At 41.0% G+C, this 21,250-nt stretch overlaps 1 protein-coding gene across 13 annotated transcripts in view; it reads left to right on the forward strand.

Moving 5' to 3' along the window:
• Positions 1–9,878: 9,878 nt before the first annotated feature.
• Positions 9,879–21,250, forward strand: part of LOC117764102 (membrane-associated guanylate kinase, WW and PDZ domain-containing protein 1-like) — a 93,495-nt gene continuing 82,123 nt past the window's right edge. For 6 of the 13 annotated variants that reach the window (XM_034589590.1, XM_034589592.1, XM_034589591.1 and 3 more), the window contains exon 1: positions 9,883–10,696. In XM_034589590.1, the coding sequence (XP_034445481.1) occupies positions 10,399–10,696 (298 nt within the window). In that variant the 5' untranslated portion in view covers positions 9,883–10,398. Of the gene's footprint in view, positions 10,697–21,250 lie in introns of all 13 variants that reach the window. The other 7 variants (XM_034589595.1, XM_034589594.1, XM_034589600.1 and 4 more) reach the window with 3 other exon arrangements.

The raw sequence follows: 21,250 nt of genomic DNA on the forward strand, positions 1-21,250 counted from the left end.
GATTTTAAAAGTAACAGACAGTCTTATGCACATTTCCAGTATCATAAGTGTTGATTAAATGTTCATAAAAAAAACTGTTGCCTATGCTTCTCTGTAAGAATGGTTACAATAGGAGTATCACAGCATGAATGTACAACTGACATATATGTATTGATGTTAAAATGTACCAGGCTCCTAAACCTCTTGGGATTCACAGGTTAAGCACAGGTTAACAACATTAAACTGAACCTTTATGCCCATGACCAGGATCCTTAAACTGAGACTTTTCTGTGTTGTGTTCAAATGTCTTCTGTGAAAAGGGCCTGTTAAAGACTGACATCTTTTCAAACAGGTAATTGAGCGTAGTAAGAAAAAAATCAATGAAGTGTGGAGTTACAGATTTTTGTTGTGTAATTCAGCCCTGGACTTCACTGCAGGGAACGGCCTGAAGGGGGGGGGGGGGCTTGCTCAGGTTGGGTCAGGAGGTCAGAATAAATCAAAAGAAAACACATGAACACTCTGTGTGCAACGAATTAAGGTTAACTTGTGAATGTGTGAAAAACCTGACTCAGCCATATGTTTTCCAGTTCCGTGTCATGGTGAGTGTATGTGCGGTCTGTGGCTTATCTGGGAGAGATAACAATGTGAAAGTATGTGGTTTGAGTCTGCACTTTGATTATCAGGGAGTTCCATGTGTTCAGACAGAAAACATCTGGCGAACACACGAGAAACCATGGCAACTGCACTTGTTTTTCTGCTCAGCGTCTGCCACACAGTAACGTGTGCCAATCCATCACCTGGACTCATGAATATTTAACGGCGACAGCCTCGCAGTCACTCGTTAATGAACGTGTGGGTCACCTACTATTAAGTAGCTCTGATGGGTTTGATTCAAGCGGGTGGGGGTATTTTAACTCCTTCCACACCATGGGTTGTTATTGACAGGTGTGTGTGACTGTGAAAATAAAATTCCCTGTTGAAATTTAAGGGACAAATTGGACACAGTTTGCAGGAAGCTTCGGTTTCTTTCAGTTTTCTAATCTAATTCTGTCAAATCAAGAGTTCTCGACTCCATTTAAAGAGTCGGCTCCCTCAAACTTGTTGTGCTATCCTCGATCACATGACAGGATTGTGCGCACAGGATATCCTCATTAAAAAAATGCATCCTCCTCTAATTGCTGAGTTTTGTGACTTCCTGGATAACACCCACCCACCAAACATCCTCTTTGTGGTGAACACAATAATTGGCTGATTGATCTCTGAAGGAAAACAATGGAAAATTCGACTTCAACTTCTATTGTTGTGATCTCTGTTGTCGTGTTATTCTTTGTTTTGTTTTGTTTTGTAATAAGCACTTGTGCCCATTGTCTTTCCCAAAGCCTCAACCAAGCATGTTCTGAAAGGCCTGAAGCAACAACAGCACCTCTGTGAGGATGTTGTGTTCATAACATTTTAAAAAAAACAGCTGGATGAATGAAATAAAGACACAACTTTGTTAGATTTAGATCCTTAGTTGGGTGGAAATATGAATAAATAAACAGTGAAGCCAAAGCCTGCCACCTGGTGTCTGGCTGCTGTATAGGTCATAAATCCGGCCTCCTCCATGTTAATGGATTGGAAATAGACCAAATCTAAAAAGTAAAAAAGCAAGTCATATACATTTTTCTCAAAGAAGGTGTCTGATATTTTAGATGGCGATGTTTGTTCAAGTCTCATTTTTTGCTGGACCAGGACGGCTGGTGGGGAAAGAAGGATGAAGAGATAAAGATAAAACTAAAAGAGATGGGAAAATATAAAGATAAATCTGAGAGGGTCTAACGTGTAGCCTGTAAATAAATAGACAGATAAATAAATACATTATATAAAATTCAGTTTACCTGTGAATTAGTCTTCTTATCCAACTCAACAAAGCTAATCTGAATATTTCCTTGTCAATTGCAAACATTGTTTGTTATTGGGGACAATATAAAGGTGGAGTATGTTGTGTATGTTGTGTTAGCTCTTGTATGAATTCAGACATGATTACAGAATTATGAAGAAGACACTCACGTTAGCTGAGAGCAAAACCTCAAGATCAGTTGAAAAGAAAACGATTCATATCAGTTCATCTCTTCACATCTTTTGAGAGCTTTTCATCCTATAAAATGTTCGGTCTACTTTTAGCTCAAAGACGGTAACGTTGCTTTCAACCAGGTTTGCTGAATATTATAATTCGTTTCTCTTCTTGGCCTTCTGTTGATGCAATTCAGCTTTTGTGGGTATTTTTGATATTCCCTTTTCTCCCTCTCCTAAATGAATGAATGTCTATAGAAGACATTATCACATAATTTGTCCCAAGTAGCCTGTTTTTACCCCAAACTGGTTTTGTTCCTAGATGGAGCGCAGATGGAGTGCTTATGCTGATCATAACAGCTTAAATCTGCATAGGAAATGTTCATTATAATAAAATTGGAGAAACTTACAGAGAGAAATTTAAATCTTTTTTGCCAGAAAGCCTTGAGGGATTTTCTTTTTTGACATGGTGTCCGCTGAGATTTGTCACAGTTTGCCCGATGGCCAGTCTGACTGTCTTGCACCCACAGTCGCCTGGCTGCTAAATTACTCTGCACCGTCAACAAGCCATTCTTTTCCTCTTTGCTTTTCTAATCACGTAGAGCTTTGTTTGTGTGTAAAACACACAAAATAAAATAATTAAATACTACTTTTACTTTATGGCTGTTGGACATAAGGATTTTATTTGTGTTCAAAAAATAGTTGACAAGTTAGATCCTGGATTTTATTGAAGGCAGTTGTTTCGTTAATAAGCTATTGAAGACAAACATCAAGTGTGAGGGAAGTGTGAGGAAATCCAATTTGGACTGAGTCTGTTCACTCAGTCCAAAAGACAAAAGCTGATAACTTGAGATCAAAATTTATGTCCACTTCCTTGGCTGAGCTGGATTGTCTTTCCCCTGTTTGAAACTCTGCACTCATAACAAGTAGAGGTGGGAGACAGTTCAGTTATCTCATTAGGGGAAACTATATTTAAGCCAAGCATGAGGTCTGTTAGTGATGTGAATCTCGTGGCTGCTCATAAAATACATCAGGGGCAAGATCTCCTCTTGTGTGTTAGCGTGGCAGCAGGGAATGTGTTTGTGTGGACACCAGTGGTGGAGAAAGTGCTCACACGTAGAAGTAGAAATACGCAACCTACAACACCACATGATAAAAAATGTCTTGACAGAAATTACACAAGGTCCTTTTTTATTTTTCTGGGGCCTTTTCACATGACATGGTCTGTATTCAAAATGTTACTCAAGTTAAAAAGTTAAATTGAATAAAAGTACATTTTGTCTATAACGACACAAAAAAGTACTTATAATGATACACTTAGGTCCAGTTGTACACGGCAGTATAATCTATATTTTATCATATTATCCCTGATGCAAAAGAAACATTAAACACAACACTGGTGTATTAATACACCTATATCAGCTGAACTTTCTCATGTATAGCCTTTATTCAGTCCAGCACTGTTTCAGATACAGTCTCGTCCTCTGCATGATAAACCATGTATCTCTCCAAGTCCTCGAGGGTTCCACAGAGAAGTTCAAATAAGTTCAAGGAAGCAGCTGTGTGCTGCTCTTAAAACAGAGGACAGGCAGTTAACCAGCAACATACATGTGCAACCAAACATTTCATCTTCATCTTAAAGTCTTTTCTCTTGTAAAATTGAAAAAGTACTTTTGTGTTTTTCTCCCCACCATTGATTTATGGGCTAACCATGCTTGGAAGTGGGAAGTTGTATTTGTTTATGGTCAGATCTGACACAAAACTTCACAATTGGTAATAGTCCTTCCCTGAAGACATCTACAAAAAAACATTAAGTCATAGTGCCACCTACTGGACTCAAAAAACGTCCATGTGCTCCTCCTATTGGCAGTTGCATGCCACAATGCATGTGATGGTGTGCAGGGTTTGATCATCGCTATTTGCAGCTTTAATTAAAGTTCTGGTGGTTGTTTCCCACCTTACACGCTCAGTGGGAAGTAATGATAGGCTTACGCCTGGGCCGTGGTGGATGCATAAGCAGCACATGAATGTTTCAGAACGTCTTGATTTAAATTTTATCAGTTGAAAGCATCCACAGTTTCTGCATGAGACCTGAGCTGCTCTGTTTCTCCGGCGTCTCACCTATTTTCTCCACATGCAAAATCGACAGTTTCACCACAGTGTCAAGGTCTGTCGAATACGTTCCCAAGCATAAATATTTGCAACCCTTCCTGTACCTGTCTCAAAGTGAAAACCTTTTATTGTTTCTGTTGACTGAATCCATTCATTTGTCTTAACAAGACTTTTATTGTGAAATATTTGCAGGACTGGAAGATGCACAGCTTCATACTGTAGATTCCTGGCATTTAGTTGAAATATGAACATTTTAATGACACACAGAAAAACACGCCGGGAATTTGCACGAATAACCAACTTTGCCTTTTTGAATTCTCACTGATGTGCTTTTCCCGACTCGAAGTCAACACAGCCCATGTTCTCTCTATTGCTGCAATGTTCTCTGTGCCTGAATAATTCAATATTGCTCAGTGTCTGCTCCTGTTGTGTGCTGCATGGTTAAAAACCAGTGAAGGGGAAGGCTCAATGCATGGGGACAGGCCGTGTTTTCTGTGCCCGCAGCCAAGCGTGTGTCTTATGTAAGGGGGGGGGGGGGGGGGGGGGGGGGGGAGGAGCAGAGTATAACAACATCCACATCCATGAAAACTCCCGTCGCTTTGTCATGATGTGTCTGTCCCATCTCCACTCTCACTCCCTGTGCGCTACAGCCTCACTCACGCCCTAATTTTTAATGAGCAGTCCTCTGTTGTGACGTGACATTTTCTGTCATTCTCTAGTTGTTCTGAGGCTCTGTTTGAGTCAGCCTGTGTTCCCATATCTGCCTTCAGCTCTTTATCTTCATCTCTTTTGTCCCCACCCCCACACTCTCCTTGGTCTTCTTTAACAGGCAGACATTTTGACAGGACATCATGATTACCATTTTAGACTTCTGGAGGAGCAATTTTCTTTTTTTTTATTGCATTTCTGTTTTTTCCACCATGCAATCCTGCTACATTAACATTTCACATGAGCAAATGTTGTTTGTGTAAGCACAATATAAATACATGCACTCGTTGTAATGTAGCTGCGGCTCAGTGCGGATTTGAACCTTGTATCCTCTGAGACGTGAGGATTCAGATGGTAACGTCTGCATTATTTGACAAACCAGCCGTGTACACGAGCGTTTCTCATGATTCCACTCCACACAAACACTGTGCCCCTCAGGTATTTCTCTGGATTGCACTGAATCCATTTTTGTGTCCACATTACCCCAGCTTGAAATTATTTCTCACAGTTGTTGCTCAATACACTTGATGCAAGACATTGCATCTATAACAGCATAAACTACTGATAAAGAACAGAAAAAGTCCTTCTAAACTCTGCTGTTTAATTGTGTGGCACAAATCTCCCTCACATGTACTTGAGGTTAACTGCCCACACACTGCAGACTGACCTGACTTCACATTATCAATAGGGATAGTTCACCCAAAAATGAAAGTTCACTCATTATCTACTTAACACTATGCCAATGGAGGGGTGTAGTGTTTGAATCCATAAAACACTTTTGGACTTGAATACAGACCATGTCATGTGACAGCGTTGGCGACCACTTCTTCAAACGTAAAAAAACAACAGGAAAAAAACACAAAATGCCTCCATACTGGTCCTGTGGTGCCATCCAAGTGTCCGTAAAGGGCATACATTCAAAATCAACTTGAAACTTGCTGCAGCTCTCGCGAGTATCGGGATAGTCAGTTGTATGTCCCTATGGTTGGGTATGACCCTGTAGGAACACACAACCGGCTGGTGTGCCAGACCTTCATTGTCATGGTAACAATAATAAAAACACAGTTAAGGTCGCAGAGTGGTCACAGATTGGTTAGTTTTTGGCACAAACACTAGCTCATTCAGAAAAGACCGTGGTTTGGGTTGAAATAACTACTTAGAGGACCTTTATTGCCATAGCAACAATGGTAAACATGTGCTTATGGTTGTGGTTCGGTCATGGATGAAGGAAACATCACTGACCATCAGTTTCGAACAGGAAATAACTGGGAGCTCCTGTATGAAAGTCAACTCATCCATCATTGTAACATGGACGTTATCACACTATATACTACATCACCTGACTTCCTCTTTTGCTCCCTGTATAAATTTCATATACACTAAAGGTAACATAATAAAAAAAACATAAATGTAGGTCTCTTAGGAATTGGAGGAGAAAAAAACACGACAAGCAGTTGTTTTGTTTGTCTTTGTCATAGCCTTCATTAATTACAAAAATAATAATTTAATAGGAGCTGTACAGTTAGAGTTACTGTACAGGAATACTGTTACTAACTATTATTATTAACTCTACCAATGTTTATCACTTTTTACAGCTACAACTTCAATTTGGTATAAAATCAGAGGCATAGAAAATCCTCTGTAATGCACCAATTGATGACCTGCATTTTTCTTCAGAACATTTTCACATAATTCCAATTTATGATTATGAATTAATTTAAAAGTTGGGACCTTCCTCTCTACTGTCCCTAGTGTAAACATTTTGTCAGTGCAGCTCAGTGATAAGAGGCCGTTTTAGATTGGATAAATATTTAATTAATTGGATCAGTGGGTAAGTCAGTCTGTCTTGGGATGCCAGACTCCTACGGAGCAAAAGCCTTTTCACTGCCACTGCCACTGGAGAAATAAAGAAGAAGCTGGAAAATTAAAACAATCTTTAAGATTTTTAAAAAGGATCACCTCTTCCAAAATAGTTTTTTCACTGCGATTAATAAACCCTGAATATTCCAAAGGCAATTCATGAATCACTGTGTGTGTGTGTGTGTGATGGTTTCAATGGAACACCTTGAGTTATCCGAGCATTGTGTCATTGTGTCTTTGTTGTCACAAGCAAGAGCTTTGATGCAGTATCTTTCACCGTCTGACCGCAACAACAGATCAATACAATGTTTGACCTGCTGGTTAATATGTAATTACTGTGCATTGATTGGGGACTCACGGCATTCCCAGGGTTTGAGCGACCGATTACTGTCGCTCATAAAAGCAAACACGGTCTCTGTTACACAACGTCGGGGCCTTTGCAGTCATTATTCCAGCAGTTGTTGCCACAGGCTCACCTTTATGTACCACTCAATGTCAGGCTTTTCTCATTAGTCTCAATACAATGACTCTGTAAACAACGTATCACTGTTTATTCTCTATTATTGTAAAAGAAACTCGAACAAGTTGTTTAATGTTGTTTAGTCATCAAATAGAGCAGAGGTTTAAATATGTTGTTGATTATGTCTGTCTACACGTGGAATTAAATAAAACCAAGGACAAATAATATGCAGATGATTATAATTCTTATTTAAAAAGTCTTTTATTCAGACAATTTTGACCAGGTAGCTCAAAGTAAATACTGGAATACACATGACATTTTTAATGATTTTAATGATAAATGGGCAGATTAATTTTCTTTAGGTCCCGACAGTAAGCTTTATGTGTGGGTGGATTTAAAAGACCAGAAAGGGAATACACCAGCATAGGTAAAGTTTCTTTGGCTTTGGCTTAACCTAAATTGCCGTCAGTCTGGTCATCGAGTGTAGAAGAGCACTGTATAAATACAGACCTTTTACCAAAGCAGGCGGGGCAGGAAATAGCGTGTACAGGGTTTTAAGAATAAACTGTGGCAGCTAGAATGGCTAGTGAGATAACAACATTGGGCGAGAGGCGGGGTGCATCCTGAAAAGGTCGCCAGCGTATCACAGGGCCAACATACAGAGACAAACAACAATTCACTCTCACATTTACATCTATGGTCAATTTAGAGTCTCCAATGAACGTTATCCCAATCTGCATATTTTGGGACTGTGGGAGAAAGCCGGGGCACAGGAGGAGAACACGCACACTCCACACAAAAAGACCCTGGCTGGATTTGAACAGTGAGCGTTCTTGCTAACAACTGTACCACAGCAGTCTGAAAAGTTATAAATACAAAGCTATAAATACAAAGCTTCATCGAACACTTCATCGTTATCCTCTGTCAATGTCCTTACACTACCTTCTGCTTGCATCATGTTGCCATGACATTATAAAACAAGAACATATGTAAACAATCAATATTTGCTGATCGGGAGATCAATCGCACCCCCTCTCTCTAACCGGCCGGACACTGGAGAGCTCTGAGATTTCACGGGTCAAAGATAAATCAGATTGAACTATTAGTCGGTTCAGTGGTGGGCCGTTATTTTCAAGTCCAACTTTGCAAAAGAAGTTTATGAGAGTAGTCAGACACTTACTTTCTTTTACGTCCATGTCCACTGGACCATTTCAGATTTATGTGGAGTTTTCAGATGGCTCTTTGATCTCAGGGCTGTCTGCTAAAAAACAATGTTCACCTCACTGGTCAGAGCACATCAGCGCCCTGGATGTGTGTCAAGTTCCCTGGCCTGCAGCTGCTACCTCTCCACATTGAGAACGCCATGGACCACGTGACCAGCAGAGTAAATGATAGAGTGTCATGTATGTCATGTTCACCATATTCACACAGACCGCACAACAAAAACAGAAAAACACAACCATATTCCAGCTATTTGAGGCAAATCATTTCCATACGACGAGCAGGAGAGGTAAAAAAGAGACAAACTGAACACTTCAAGCACTCAGGGCTGAGATGAAATGGGATGGAAAGCTGCCTTTCATGCACTGCTATCCAGGCCACTGGCCTTGCAGCCTGTGGTAAAGTGCCAGATACTGCAGTTTATCTGAAAAGGCAGAAACCCTGCAGTGCCTTGTGGTTCTCGTCTGATCCGTCCCCACTTTGTCCAAACTGAAGAGGACGGCCCATATGTTTGCATATTGTAGATAATGTTACTGTTAAACATTGACAGATACTCTTTTGTCTGAGTCAAATTGGTTTGTCTTCTTTATGATCTACAATGTTTTACGGTTTCAGCAGCCTTATCTACTCAAAACACTTGAAAACCAGTCATGGAAGTTGACTTAACAATATTTACAATATAAAGTACAATATCTCCTGGTTAAACCGAAACAGAAAATAAAAAGTACAATGTACCCAAAGATATGAAATAAATATGACTTTCCAACATTTTGTCTTAGTATTTGTTTTACAGTGTGGTACTTTTACTAAAGTTACGTTCTGTATACTTCTTTAACAACTACAACAACAAAAAACATCATCATCAGAGAAAGGTAGAAAACAGGGAGGAAGGGAATTGCTGAGTTTACCAGGCCACAAATCATTAACTTCATCCCTGTCTCTATACTATTAAAACTACTACTTCTATGTCAAATTATGACAATAGAAGTAGTAGTAATAATAACAAAGCCTTCTTGAGTCAAGTGTCTCCGTTTTGTTTCGTTTTGAGTGGAAGATCAAAGTGTTTTGAATTTCTTTTGCACAAAGTTCAAGCAAATGTAAAGAAACTTAGAATTCAAATTTTGATTTACAAGAGGTGTGTTTTCTCCCATCGATCAATATTCCTGTAAAAAAACACAAATAAACTTTGACTGAGAGAAATACATTTCTGAGTTAAAGGCTTCTGGGGAGTCACCAGCTGTTTGGACCAATAAACCTGGGACTCTACACAGTAAAACCCAGTTCCCTGTAAATGTGTGTCCATTATTTATGAATATAGATACAGGCTGGAGGCTCCTGGGGGGGATTAAACGCACGGAGATCGCTGTGTAATCCGGTTGGAAACGCGTGCAGGCCGGCGGGTGGGGAGGAGCCTTGAGACCCGGGACATGTTGGGGGAGTCGGCAGGGTTTCCCCCGATGGAGCAGCAGCAGGACGCATGCGCTCCTCTCCACCGCCGTGTCTCCATCCACCCACAGCGCAGGAGCGGTGGATGAACTTGTCGCGTTACCTGCTTAAAGGCGCCGCCGGCTGGGAGCGCTCAGCCCAACCTGCTCCCCGGGTACGTGGACGCTGACACTTTTCTCTTTCTCCCGGAAAGTTGCAAAAAGAGGGTATTTCACGCGGAGAGAGGATGACGCACAAGTAGAAGATTAATGGGGAGAAGAAGCGGGTAATCAGAGCGGATTACAGCGAGGAAACCAGAGCGTGTGTTGTTTGGTGAAGATGCGGAAACAAGAGGAGAAGCGACAACAACCTGGATTTTGAACCGTCCGGGGACACTCAGACGCACCGGGAGCGCAGCAGCATGCCTCGGCTCAGGAGCAGGATGAAGACGATCCAGTTTGTTGGAGACACTTGCGCCCAAACACCCTGAAGTTTCCTGGACTGCTGTGTGTGCTATGCCTCGGCTGACTTCGGCCACACCATTCCGCGGGACTGACGGGTTTGGCTGGACCTGAGTCGCCATGTCAAAAGTCATTCAGAAGAAGAACCACTGGATTACCAAAGTGCGCGAGTGCGCGGTTGTGCGGGACGCGTGCGGCGAGCTGAACGTGGAGCTGCGCGGCGGAGCGGAGAATGGAGAGTTCCCGCACATCGGGCCACTCCGGGAGGATGCGGTGGATTATCAGGAGGGTAAAGTGTGCGAGGGGGAGCTGCTGCTGGAGGTGGAGGGGCTGCCGGTGTCTGGATTACCCCTGTATGACATTTTAACTGTGATGAAGTGCTGCCAAGGTCCCGTCCGGTTCAGGACTGTGCGTCAAGGTAAGAGCCACAGGGAGTGAGAGAGAGTCACCAGCATGTGTGTGTGTGTGTGTGTGACAGAGATACACACACACACACACACACACACACACACACACACACACGCACACACACACACACACCCTAACAATGACTTCAGTGAACATTACATTGACTTACATTGATTTCTTGGAGACTTACTCTAACCTTCACCATAGTTACTACTTGCCTAACCCTGCACCTACACTTAACCTAAAACTTTTAATTTATTATCACATCAAAATGGAATTATTTATGTTGTGGGGACTTGCTTTTTGTCGCAATAATAACATGTCCCCATAGTGCGACTGTGTAAACAGATTTAGGTTTCCCACAACTAGTAATACCTGGACCACACACACACACACACACAGTCCTGTCTCCATTCCATGACTTTAGAGGACATCACATTGACTTCCGTAGATTTCCAGGAGACTTGTTTCCACCTTACTCATGGTTACTACTTTCCTAACCTTAAACGTAACCCTAACTTTGGCCTAAACCTAAACTTAGAACTTGTCTTTACCTTTTTATTTATTGATTTGCCTTATAGGGAGTTGACTTTTGTCCCCAAAAGGAAGACAAGTCCCCAGAATGTGACTGTGTGAACAGATTTATGTGCCAGACAACGTGGGTAATATGAGTAATACTTGGACCACACACATACACACACACACACACACACACACACACACACACACGTGCAAAGTTTTTGCAGCTATCCTTAGACCCCAAAGACATTGTATTGGCTTCCGTTCATTGTGGACAGCCGAAACCGAATCTTCACCATGACCAGTTAACGTCTAACCCAAACCTTAACCTAACATCAATTCACATCTTACCCATAACCCTAACCAGGACCTCTCAAACTAAGTTTGTCCTCATTGGGACTATATGTATTATTGGTCCCTTTGAGGACTACTGGACCTGATTATGGTCCTAATGAGGTGACAAATACGAGTACACACACACACACACACACACACACACACACACAAAGAGTTTAGAAATCCCACTGGAAGTAGTTTCATAATCACCATGTGGCCCACTGTTATAAGCACACAACAAAATGGTGATTTATGTGAAGTAGGGCAGCGGAGCAGTGCTACTGCTACTGCTGCTGCTGCTGCTGCTGCTGCTCAGATTGTCTCCACAGCAGCCTGGAGTTTTCGCAGCTTTGACGGGAAGCTGCTCTGACAGTCCTCCTGCCCTCGTTGCTAAAGACACTGGGGGTCAGACCTGCAGGATCACAGATTAGGCCACTTATACAGCTCTGGGGCTTCATCCATAGCACAGTGAGTCTACTGTGACATGTAAAGAACAAAATCTCAAACCTGCTGCAACAATTACTTGTTTAATTGGTTTTTAGATTGATAATCAATCAATTATTTTATAAATTCTTCAAGCATAAAGGCCAAATCATTGTAAACTGATCATCTGGGATTTATGTTGTTGTTGAGTCCAAACAGGAGATGTGAAGCATCTTGTACTCTGAGAAACTGGGATGGATATCTTTCTCTTTTTGGACTAAATTATTTATCAAGAAAATAAAAAATAATCGTTAGTTGTGTCTCCAGGTTTAATACTTTTCTCTCTCAGCCTAAGATTGAAAGTCATCTGTCACCTTACGGCAAACTGATAATTTTATGTCCTGGTTAATCTTGAAGACATCCACAATCTCTAAGCAAGTTTATAGAGACGCTGACATTTTATGACATTTACAATCTACCAGTCTACCATAATAACATGGATCCACTAACCAACAGTATGATTGGCGGTGCTGATTGGCTCAATTCCGTCATGTGTCTCTATCATAGGGTCTCTGTCATGCTTGACATATTTGATGGTGGATGAGGAGCCAGTGCTGAAAGAGGACTCAGCGTCTGTCGTGTGGTAGTAGATTGACTCTTCACAGTCAGATATTTATCAAAGCATCTGTAAAGTCTGTAAACTGTCAGGCACTTCCAGGGAAAACACGACAAATCTGCTCAACCACCTTAAAAAGTAACAAAACATAAACAGTTAAAATACAATCAACAAAATACAATAAAAGCAGCAAACAATGTAACAAGGTGACTGACGTGGTCACGTTCTATGTAGGTAAGGATATTGGGATTTCAAAGCTGTGGACAATGTGGGTTTTAATACACATTGTCCATGCGTACTATAAATGCGTGATCTGATCTGCCAGTGTGTTTAATTAAATATTCTTTAATGGTGCAAATTAAGACCATAGGCTGGTTCCAGCCTGGATATACATTGGGAAGAAAGATCACAATTTGGATTGAGGATGGTGATGGTGCCTTTAAAAAGATCATGATATGATTTTTTGGAAAGATTGTTCACTAATATTGTATTTGGGTTATCATCTGCCCGGCTGATAGTCTCCCATCTGCTGCTTAAATGTCGACAGTGGTTCTTTCAAGGGCTGCAAGTAACATTTATTGTCATTATCAAGAATCTGTTGATAATTTTGGTCTGTGAAATCCAAGGGGATTTCCTCAGATGTCTTTTTTTCTTATTTTTTTTATCTGTCTAATAGCCCCAAAGCTATTCAGTTTACCCTTAAAGAATAAATCGAATCTTACTATTCAAGGAGCTAAACCCTGAGCATTTTGTAGCATTTTTCACAATTTTTACTTATCAATTGAAAAGATTTATTGCTCGATCATCCGATTGTTTCAGCTCCACTTGCGTCTGTAAATTAATGTATTGTTTATTGTAAACCGAGGACGACATTGTGTGAGAGAGCGGGACACCACTCATGGGCAGATGGGGTTGTTTGTGGACATGCTCCGTTCGTGTCGGATGAGCTTGACCCACTGTCCACAGTCTGCTGCATCTGCATCTGTCCATGAGACAGGCCAGAGGGAGCGGGACACGGCCACACATTCAAACCTATTCTCTTTTGGTCTCTGAGTATCATGCGTGGCTTTTGTTGTTTGCTACTCTGGCTAAATCTGAATGTTCTATGAGAGATACTTGTCTCACTCTTCTTTCATTCCCTCGCTCATACACTGACACAAAGCTTCCAGTGCCTCTTCTCTGGGGAAATCATTAACAGCCTTATATAACCATGGTTTAGGTCCAGCGTAGCATCATGGCGTTTCTGGTCTACTGTATGTCCGTTAATGGCTGTCAACGCTTGACCTGTGAAGCCGAAGCCTCGACCCCTGGGACAGGAGCTCAGCACTGCTCGCTGCTTTGTTTGCAGAGCTGGCGTTTGTTTGACATAATCAGACCAGGCTGGCACCACAGGGAGATTTTTTAATATCCACAAACGGTTTTCTAATTAATCTGAACTCCAATGGAGAATGGTTTGTACTTTAAAATCCTGCTGCAACTCTCGCGTAGACATTAAGGGCAACATGAGTTGACTTCATTGCTCCGACATTATATAGTGTCTTGCTTGAGGCAGCACATTTTCCTTGTCTCTAATTAAAGGAGAGGGGTATTCTCTGACAATCTGAGTCGCTCACAAAACCTTCATTGTGCCCCACAGTCTGTTAGGCTGTGATGCAGAACTGGCCCGGGACAGTGATCCACGCCGTCCCGGACCAGACGAGTGTTGGCGGGATTGATTGGACCTCTCTCCTTTCCTCTAGAAAGAGCTGTGGGTCTTATTACAGGAGACCACATCGCCTCTGTAGCGTTATGGAAACCCTATCAGTGTGCGCAGGTAGCGAGGTCACTGCTGTGGTGGACTACAGCGCCCACAGGTGTGTTTCTCCCACTGAGGAATGCAGAGAGAAAAGAACACCTGAATGAAATCGGAGCATTCCTGCAGAGCAGGTGAAACATTACCCTCCTGTGGTTTTGGCTGTTTATTAAGCTCTTCAAATAACACTTCAAATTGGGATGGAATGAAAGGGATTTGAGAGCTTTTTATTTATACAGCAAATGTATAATGAGTGTGTATGTTTTTCTGTTTAAATCCCATTGGCCTGGCGGAGAATACACATTACTGGGTGGTTCGCTTTTTCTAGGGGTTTTCAAAGTTTTACCCCATTGACAGTCTTCACAGTTTGAAGACCTAGGGCTGATTGAAACCAAAGTACATGCTCACAAAGTACACATTACAGACAAATATACAGAGTGATTGTGCAACATACTCTCATTTTTTTACCTTCCAATAGACTGTGTTTACTTCATATTTAATTACATCAATCATTCTTTGTTTGCAGAGGCCCAGGTGAATCATGAAGGGATTCATATGTTTGGTATCATTTGAGGTTAAAGTACAGAGAGGAAGGTCTTTGATGCACCTGTTTAGTGCCTATCTTTTATGAGCAGTTGAATTTAGCCCCTGGGTGAAAGGTTTTGTCGTCATTCTCTTGTCCTGGCTACATTTGTTGAACACCTGAGAACAGCGATGTCCCTGCAAAAGGTTGTGCGTGAGAGTGCACTGATGAGTCAAGAAACAGCTGTGAATTAGTTTTACAAATTCTTCGTGCCTACTTCTGTTTTTTAATCTTTGAAGTGAACCACTACCCCCGCCAGCACCCAAAGGCTCTGGAGGTTTATGGTGCTCTGATCACGGGTGGGTTAGGCCGGGGGTCTGTCTGATCTCCGGGACAAATGGCCTGTGGTCGCCTTAGATCTTTGCATTCAGTTGAACTCAGCCAGAGCAAATGCAGCCTGTTGGATGCCTGGCATTCCTGAGATGTTGGGGCCAGGAGTTCACTGGTACACCCTGATCACCCTGATGAAACAGCAAAACCTTTATACCCCAATTTCTGTGGGTTTTTTTCTTACTTTCTCCCTGCTCACTCCTCCGAGAGAGGGTGGGATAGTGATTTGGGAGACCATCTGTTTAATCATTCAAACCTTCAGGGTAGTAAGCATCTGTCCTGGTTAAGTCTCCCTGAGCCCAACTCAGTGTGGACCAACTTCAGGGTCACTAATAATCGACCCCGCACTGTGGCGGAGGCAGCAAAGCAAAAAGCAAATCACAGAGCTTTTATCCTGTAGACAAGATAGAGGAAATGGAGTCATACATTAATCTGTTCATTTAAGGCAGACTAAAATTTGTGCAAGAAAACAAACTGTAGTGATGATGCTGCTATTGGGGACACTTATACGTGACTGCAGGAGTAACGGGTGCTACTCGTTAAATCTCGCTCTGTCGTGTGAATAGCGATTCAATGATGTTTTCATTTGCTATTCGATTAAAATAACATATTCTGCTGGATTTAAAAAAACATTTCATGGTTATTTTTGCAAGATTTTAAACTTAAATTTATGAGTGTTATAACCACAGAGTTCACCATGTTTATTAACTTCGTCCGTTTGTAAAGCATTTGGGAAATTCCATGTACCGCTTTGTTTTTAAGACGATCCGGAAAATGAAGGGTTAGGGCCAAGTGGTAGGGCTGAGCGGTGAATTGGGACGGTGCATTAGCGTGTTTAACTCCTGTGGTGACCCTGATGACCCTGTCCTCACCATGAGTGATGGCTGTTGCCATGATCAATGATGTCGGTTATGTGGATGCATCATCCCAGCTCTAACCAACTGTTGTTTAATGTGTGTGTCGACACTACTTACCTGGGTCCTCAACAACACACACGTGAAGTTTGAAGTCAAGTAGATGAGCAGTTGTCAAGACAATCGAAAGGACAGGTGGACAGACAGACAGAAGGAGACTGCTCCATATTTTAGTTGGATGTGAGGACTTTGCAGACAAACATCTCCTCTGTGATGTGCTTGTCTCAGAAAGTCTCCAACAATTGCTCAAGTGTGAGGAGTTTGTCAGATTTCATTAAGTGTGATTACATTAGTAATTTCCCTGAAAGGTTTGTCAAAGGATTGTGACATGAATCCTGCGGCTATTTCTCTTGCTTTTCTGTGTAGCGTTCACTTTTTCCTTTTCCTCCGGTGCCCACCGTCACTTTATGGGCACTGTGTGTGTTTGAGGAAGCAGTGGTTTTATATGTCATCTTTTCAGTGGTTTTTGTGCCCAAACTGTATCACAGACTGAGACTTTGAGGTTATAAAAATTGGTCCAAATAACTGCTTGTGAATATTGATGTTCAGACAGTATTAGTTTGACCTTCATAAACTTACTTCCAATTAATGCTATCAATGGCAGCAAACCTGGGAAGAGGCTCTACTGCCATACACAAGAAGACATATATATACACATTTAGATGTGCAACTTTCTGAGGATACATATAGACTTTTCCCCAGGTGGTGGAACAATGAAGTTGAAATGAAACAAAGGACAGACAGGAGTTTATTGTGTGTACCCTGCCTCTCACTCAATGTCAGCTGGGATTGGCTCCAGCTCCCCTCCCCCCGACCCTCACAGCATTAGTGGTATAGATAACGGATGGATGGATGGATTGAATAAAAAAAATATGTTGCAGAAAGTTTGACACTAGTCGGCAATCGTCCTGCAACTCTTTCCCTGCAATTATTTTCATATTCTGCTTCAAACCGTGTGCATGCGTGTGTGTGTGTGTGTGTGTTTGTGACTGGAGGCTTGATGTATTTGTGCATTATTTAATTGGGGCAGAAAACAGGTGTTACCCCACAGGGAGGCAGGAAGTCTCATCTGACCCTTCGTGTCCATACAAACACGCAAATGTTGTTTTCAGCTGAGTTTCAGCTGAAGCATCCGAGAGCAGTCAGGTTGTGTATTTCTCACAGTAATGACCTCAGCTTGAAATGAATGCTGCAGCTGATAAAAGAGGGTGAATCCATGTTTGTACAGTAGGTTCATTAATAGAAACTCCTCCACATCACGTGAGTGACATTCTCAGTAACACAGAGAGCCCCCAGGGTTTCTGAACGAGTGTGTTCCAGTTTAAATGATTGCAAAACTCACTGTTCTCAATAACAATGTGCACATTTTCTTGATTATACCAATTATAATTTTGCAATAAAAGTTAAAAGGAAAAAGTTACTATTAAGCGGATAAAACTTTCTTCAGTTTTCCATCGTGTCCCTTTCTTTTCTTTCTTTTCCTCACCTTTTCTGAGCCGCCCCTTCTTACATAAGGTTTTTATTAGTAATCAGCGTAAGGTAATGCTGTAAAATGGATACATTACAATGAGTTGGTATAATGATGTAATTGTTGGTATAAATATGATTTCCAATGGGAAACAAACAAAAATAGAAGCATAAACAGGCAAAGAAAATGTTAACTCCTCTAACGTATCAGTTTATGCACAGTATCTGATATTTAAGTTGTAACAGGGAATTAAATCAAATGTGTGGTACATCTGTAACATTTAAATTGTGTTATGTAAACTCCAGGATACCTGCATATGGTAATTCCTATTTTATAAATGATTGACAGGTGTTTCCCACTAATGACTTGTGGTTGTGTGATGATGCAGAATAATCTCTCTGACCTCTGAAAGTGAATATACTCTACAGATGTTCAGTTTGCATAATGAATGACTGAAGACTGGACGTTTTGAGACCTGCTCAAATGATCGGGTCTATTTCTGCTCTTTGTTGCTTTGTTCTACCTGTGATTGATTGTTGCTGATAGAAGTAGAATATTTTTTTTTCCCAGAAAGATTTGTCTGATCTGCACATTTACTGAATATTTTATTCTATCGAACACACAGCTCTCAGGTTTCTTAGCTCAGTGATACAACCAAAAAAACAAAGTAACCGGGACAGAAATAAAACAACATCACACACAACAAATGAGCCGCTTTGAGTCAACAAGAACAATCAGATGTATGACAATAACAACACACAGATGTGTTTAGGAATCATATAGTGTTAATTACGTTATGTGTGTCATCTCTAACTAGCTCCTACATGTTTTGACTGAAATGTCAACTGATCAAAACTAAATTGCAGAACTCCAACATGAAGGTGTGTTTTCGTCTGGATGGGCAGAAACCGAGACTTTTGGAAATAATGATGCAGACACCTTCCTGATCTCGTCTTATCAGTTACGATGTATCTTGATTTGTCATTTTCCTTTTCCAGAGGAAAACAAACTCTGACTACAAAATAATGAATTATTAGCATCGCCGGCCTTGTTGTGTGATTGACATGATATGCAATTCTTTTGATTATATATCCGTCCATTTAGCAAAACATCGTAACTCACTGGCTTACTTTGCTGATAGGTCAAGATAGCATGCCATAGGTCGAGCTGCCAGTAAGCGCCCTCTACTGGATGACGAAGCAAACTACTTCAGATGGTTTCATTATCTCTAGACTGTATATTTTGAATTTTAACTGCTATTAGATATTATTACAGTTTGAATATACTATTACTGCAGCCAGGTGACGGTTTCTTTTAGATCTGTCATGTCATCCATCTTTAAAAATTGTCAGCTGTTGTGTGGTTAATTTCTATATTTTATGCTCCAAAGCACAGGAGGTGAGAATCTGCCACAGTTTCATGCCCAGTACGTGAATGGTCCTCTGGTTTGTGTTTTCTGAGGGATTTCCCTTTTCTGCAAGATTATGATGGTTTGAATCAGGTGATCCAGGAAAACAAAAACAGAGATACAGCTTTAAGAGCTCATAGGATTCTATCGCTCACTCAGTCTCTCAATGATGTACTTAAACGCACGGGCACTGACCTACGCTCTCACACATGCTACTACTAAGTCAGTCACACACACACACACACACGCTCTATGCAAGAGATTCTCGTATAGTGGAGATAAATTGACCTTTAAGCTGTGCTCCCTCTAGATTCACACATCTGGAAGGGATTAGGCACCATTACAGGCCCTGATTTATACACATGAATCATGGTTCTACTTTTAGTCCGGTTCTTTGGTTTTGTTGTGGTTTTCAGGCTCAGTAATTGCACCTTCCCTCGGATGCAAATAACATACAGTGTGAGAAACGCTCTAATTTTCCCAAAGCTCCTCTGTCATCAAGCGAGTTTTCAGGAAACTGGAGAAGAGACTTCAGAAATATTTCTAGAAATGAATCATCTGTGCTCAGTTCATAGTTTGTTAAATAAAATTCTGCTTCTCTTATAGCATTACTCTCCTCATATAAACCTTGTTGTTTTGTTTAGCAGAGGGAGGAGAAAGGTTTGCGGATGATCCTTAGAGGATTTCTCCTGCAGCTGATCTCTCTATCCCTCCCCTCCTCCTCGTCTGTCAATCTCCAGAGATTCAGGTTGTTCATAAGCTCTTGAGGCTGACCCGACCCTGTTCGGTTTACCAGTGTATAAAACGCTTTATGCACTATCATCGGATATCCTGACACTAATGTTCACACTGCTCTCTAATCTGGACGATCACATGAACAGTAATCATTTTTAAAGCAGCACAAAAGACAAATAATAGAAATAAAAAAAGTTAGATTTTGTTCATGAGTAATTTAAAACTTCACTTTACCCTGGATGTACTGCAGTGATGGCTGCACCAGATATGAAGCTGTGAAGACTTTCTATTGGCACAACACCGCTTGTTAATATTTGATGAGTTTCAAGGTTAGTGATCTGATGTGGTGCAAGATTAACTTGTACCACATTAGACTTGGAATGTTCCTCTAATGTCTCTTCTACAGGCAGTGATGTTTCTGTTTACTATTATTTAATGTATCCATCTATGTAATGCAATTGTGCAGATTTAGATCAATAAATGTAATTTATGTTTTATATTTAGTCATTAGTATTTTGAGTCAGTGTCATTAAAATGAGGAAGTACATGTTGTTGTCAGCAACATATTTGAACATCAAGTGCAAACTGTGTCTTTTTATATCTTTATACGAGTGGATATTATTATGTTTATCCAAAACAAACGACCATTGTTTCCTGAGTTTTTCTTCGCTTCCTGTGTTGCACGGGCTGGTTGCTGGAGGGTCGGACGCCCTCTGATGGAGTAGAGCATGTTGGATCATAGTTATATTGATATGAGTTGGCAGGGGAACATCACAACAAACGTTTATTCGTGCAAAACATCTGGTTCCCCGTGGTTACTGGAGTGCAGTGATGTTTCAGGTGAGGCTGTCAATAAAGATATAATCCCATTAACAGAGCCCTCTAGTGGTAGAATTGTGTATCAATATGATGATGCATCCAAGGGACTGAGAAGGGCCTGTTGTGGGTAGTAGCAATATAATATGAATATTTTAACATTGGATTTGCATGATGACGGCGTGACAATTTATGAGAAATATGCAAATGATGATAATTCTGAATCATTGTGGAAAATAATTAAATTAAACATTGTCCCAATCGAATGTTGCTGTCTTGAGGTTTTGTGTCTATAGAGGTGTTGCAGAGGGCTCTGATAAACTTAAACATGCTCAGTGGGCATTAACCTATTAATTCTGTGGTTATTGGGGTCGACTGGTTGTTTCATGAGTTACATTTAGAGATGTTTTTATTCAGAAGTTGAAAGGAAGTGACCCGTTAGCTCAATCATGATGTGAATATCATATTTCAGGTGTAAAAGTCTGTTTGAGCAACACTGATCATTATTTGAAGCCACCACCATAATCATCAGTTAACTTGAAACAGATTGGAACTTTTATGAGCATAAAAACATAAATATGTTTATAGTCGTATTGTTTTCGAAAAATCTGCCTACAGCTGGTT

The sequence above is a fragment of the Hippoglossus hippoglossus genome, chromosome 7, assembly GCF_009819705.1.
Source record: "Hippoglossus hippoglossus isolate fHipHip1 chromosome 7, fHipHip1.pri, whole genome shotgun sequence".
Classification (NCBI taxonomy): Eukaryota; Metazoa; Chordata; class Actinopteri; order Pleuronectiformes; family Pleuronectidae; genus Hippoglossus; species Hippoglossus hippoglossus.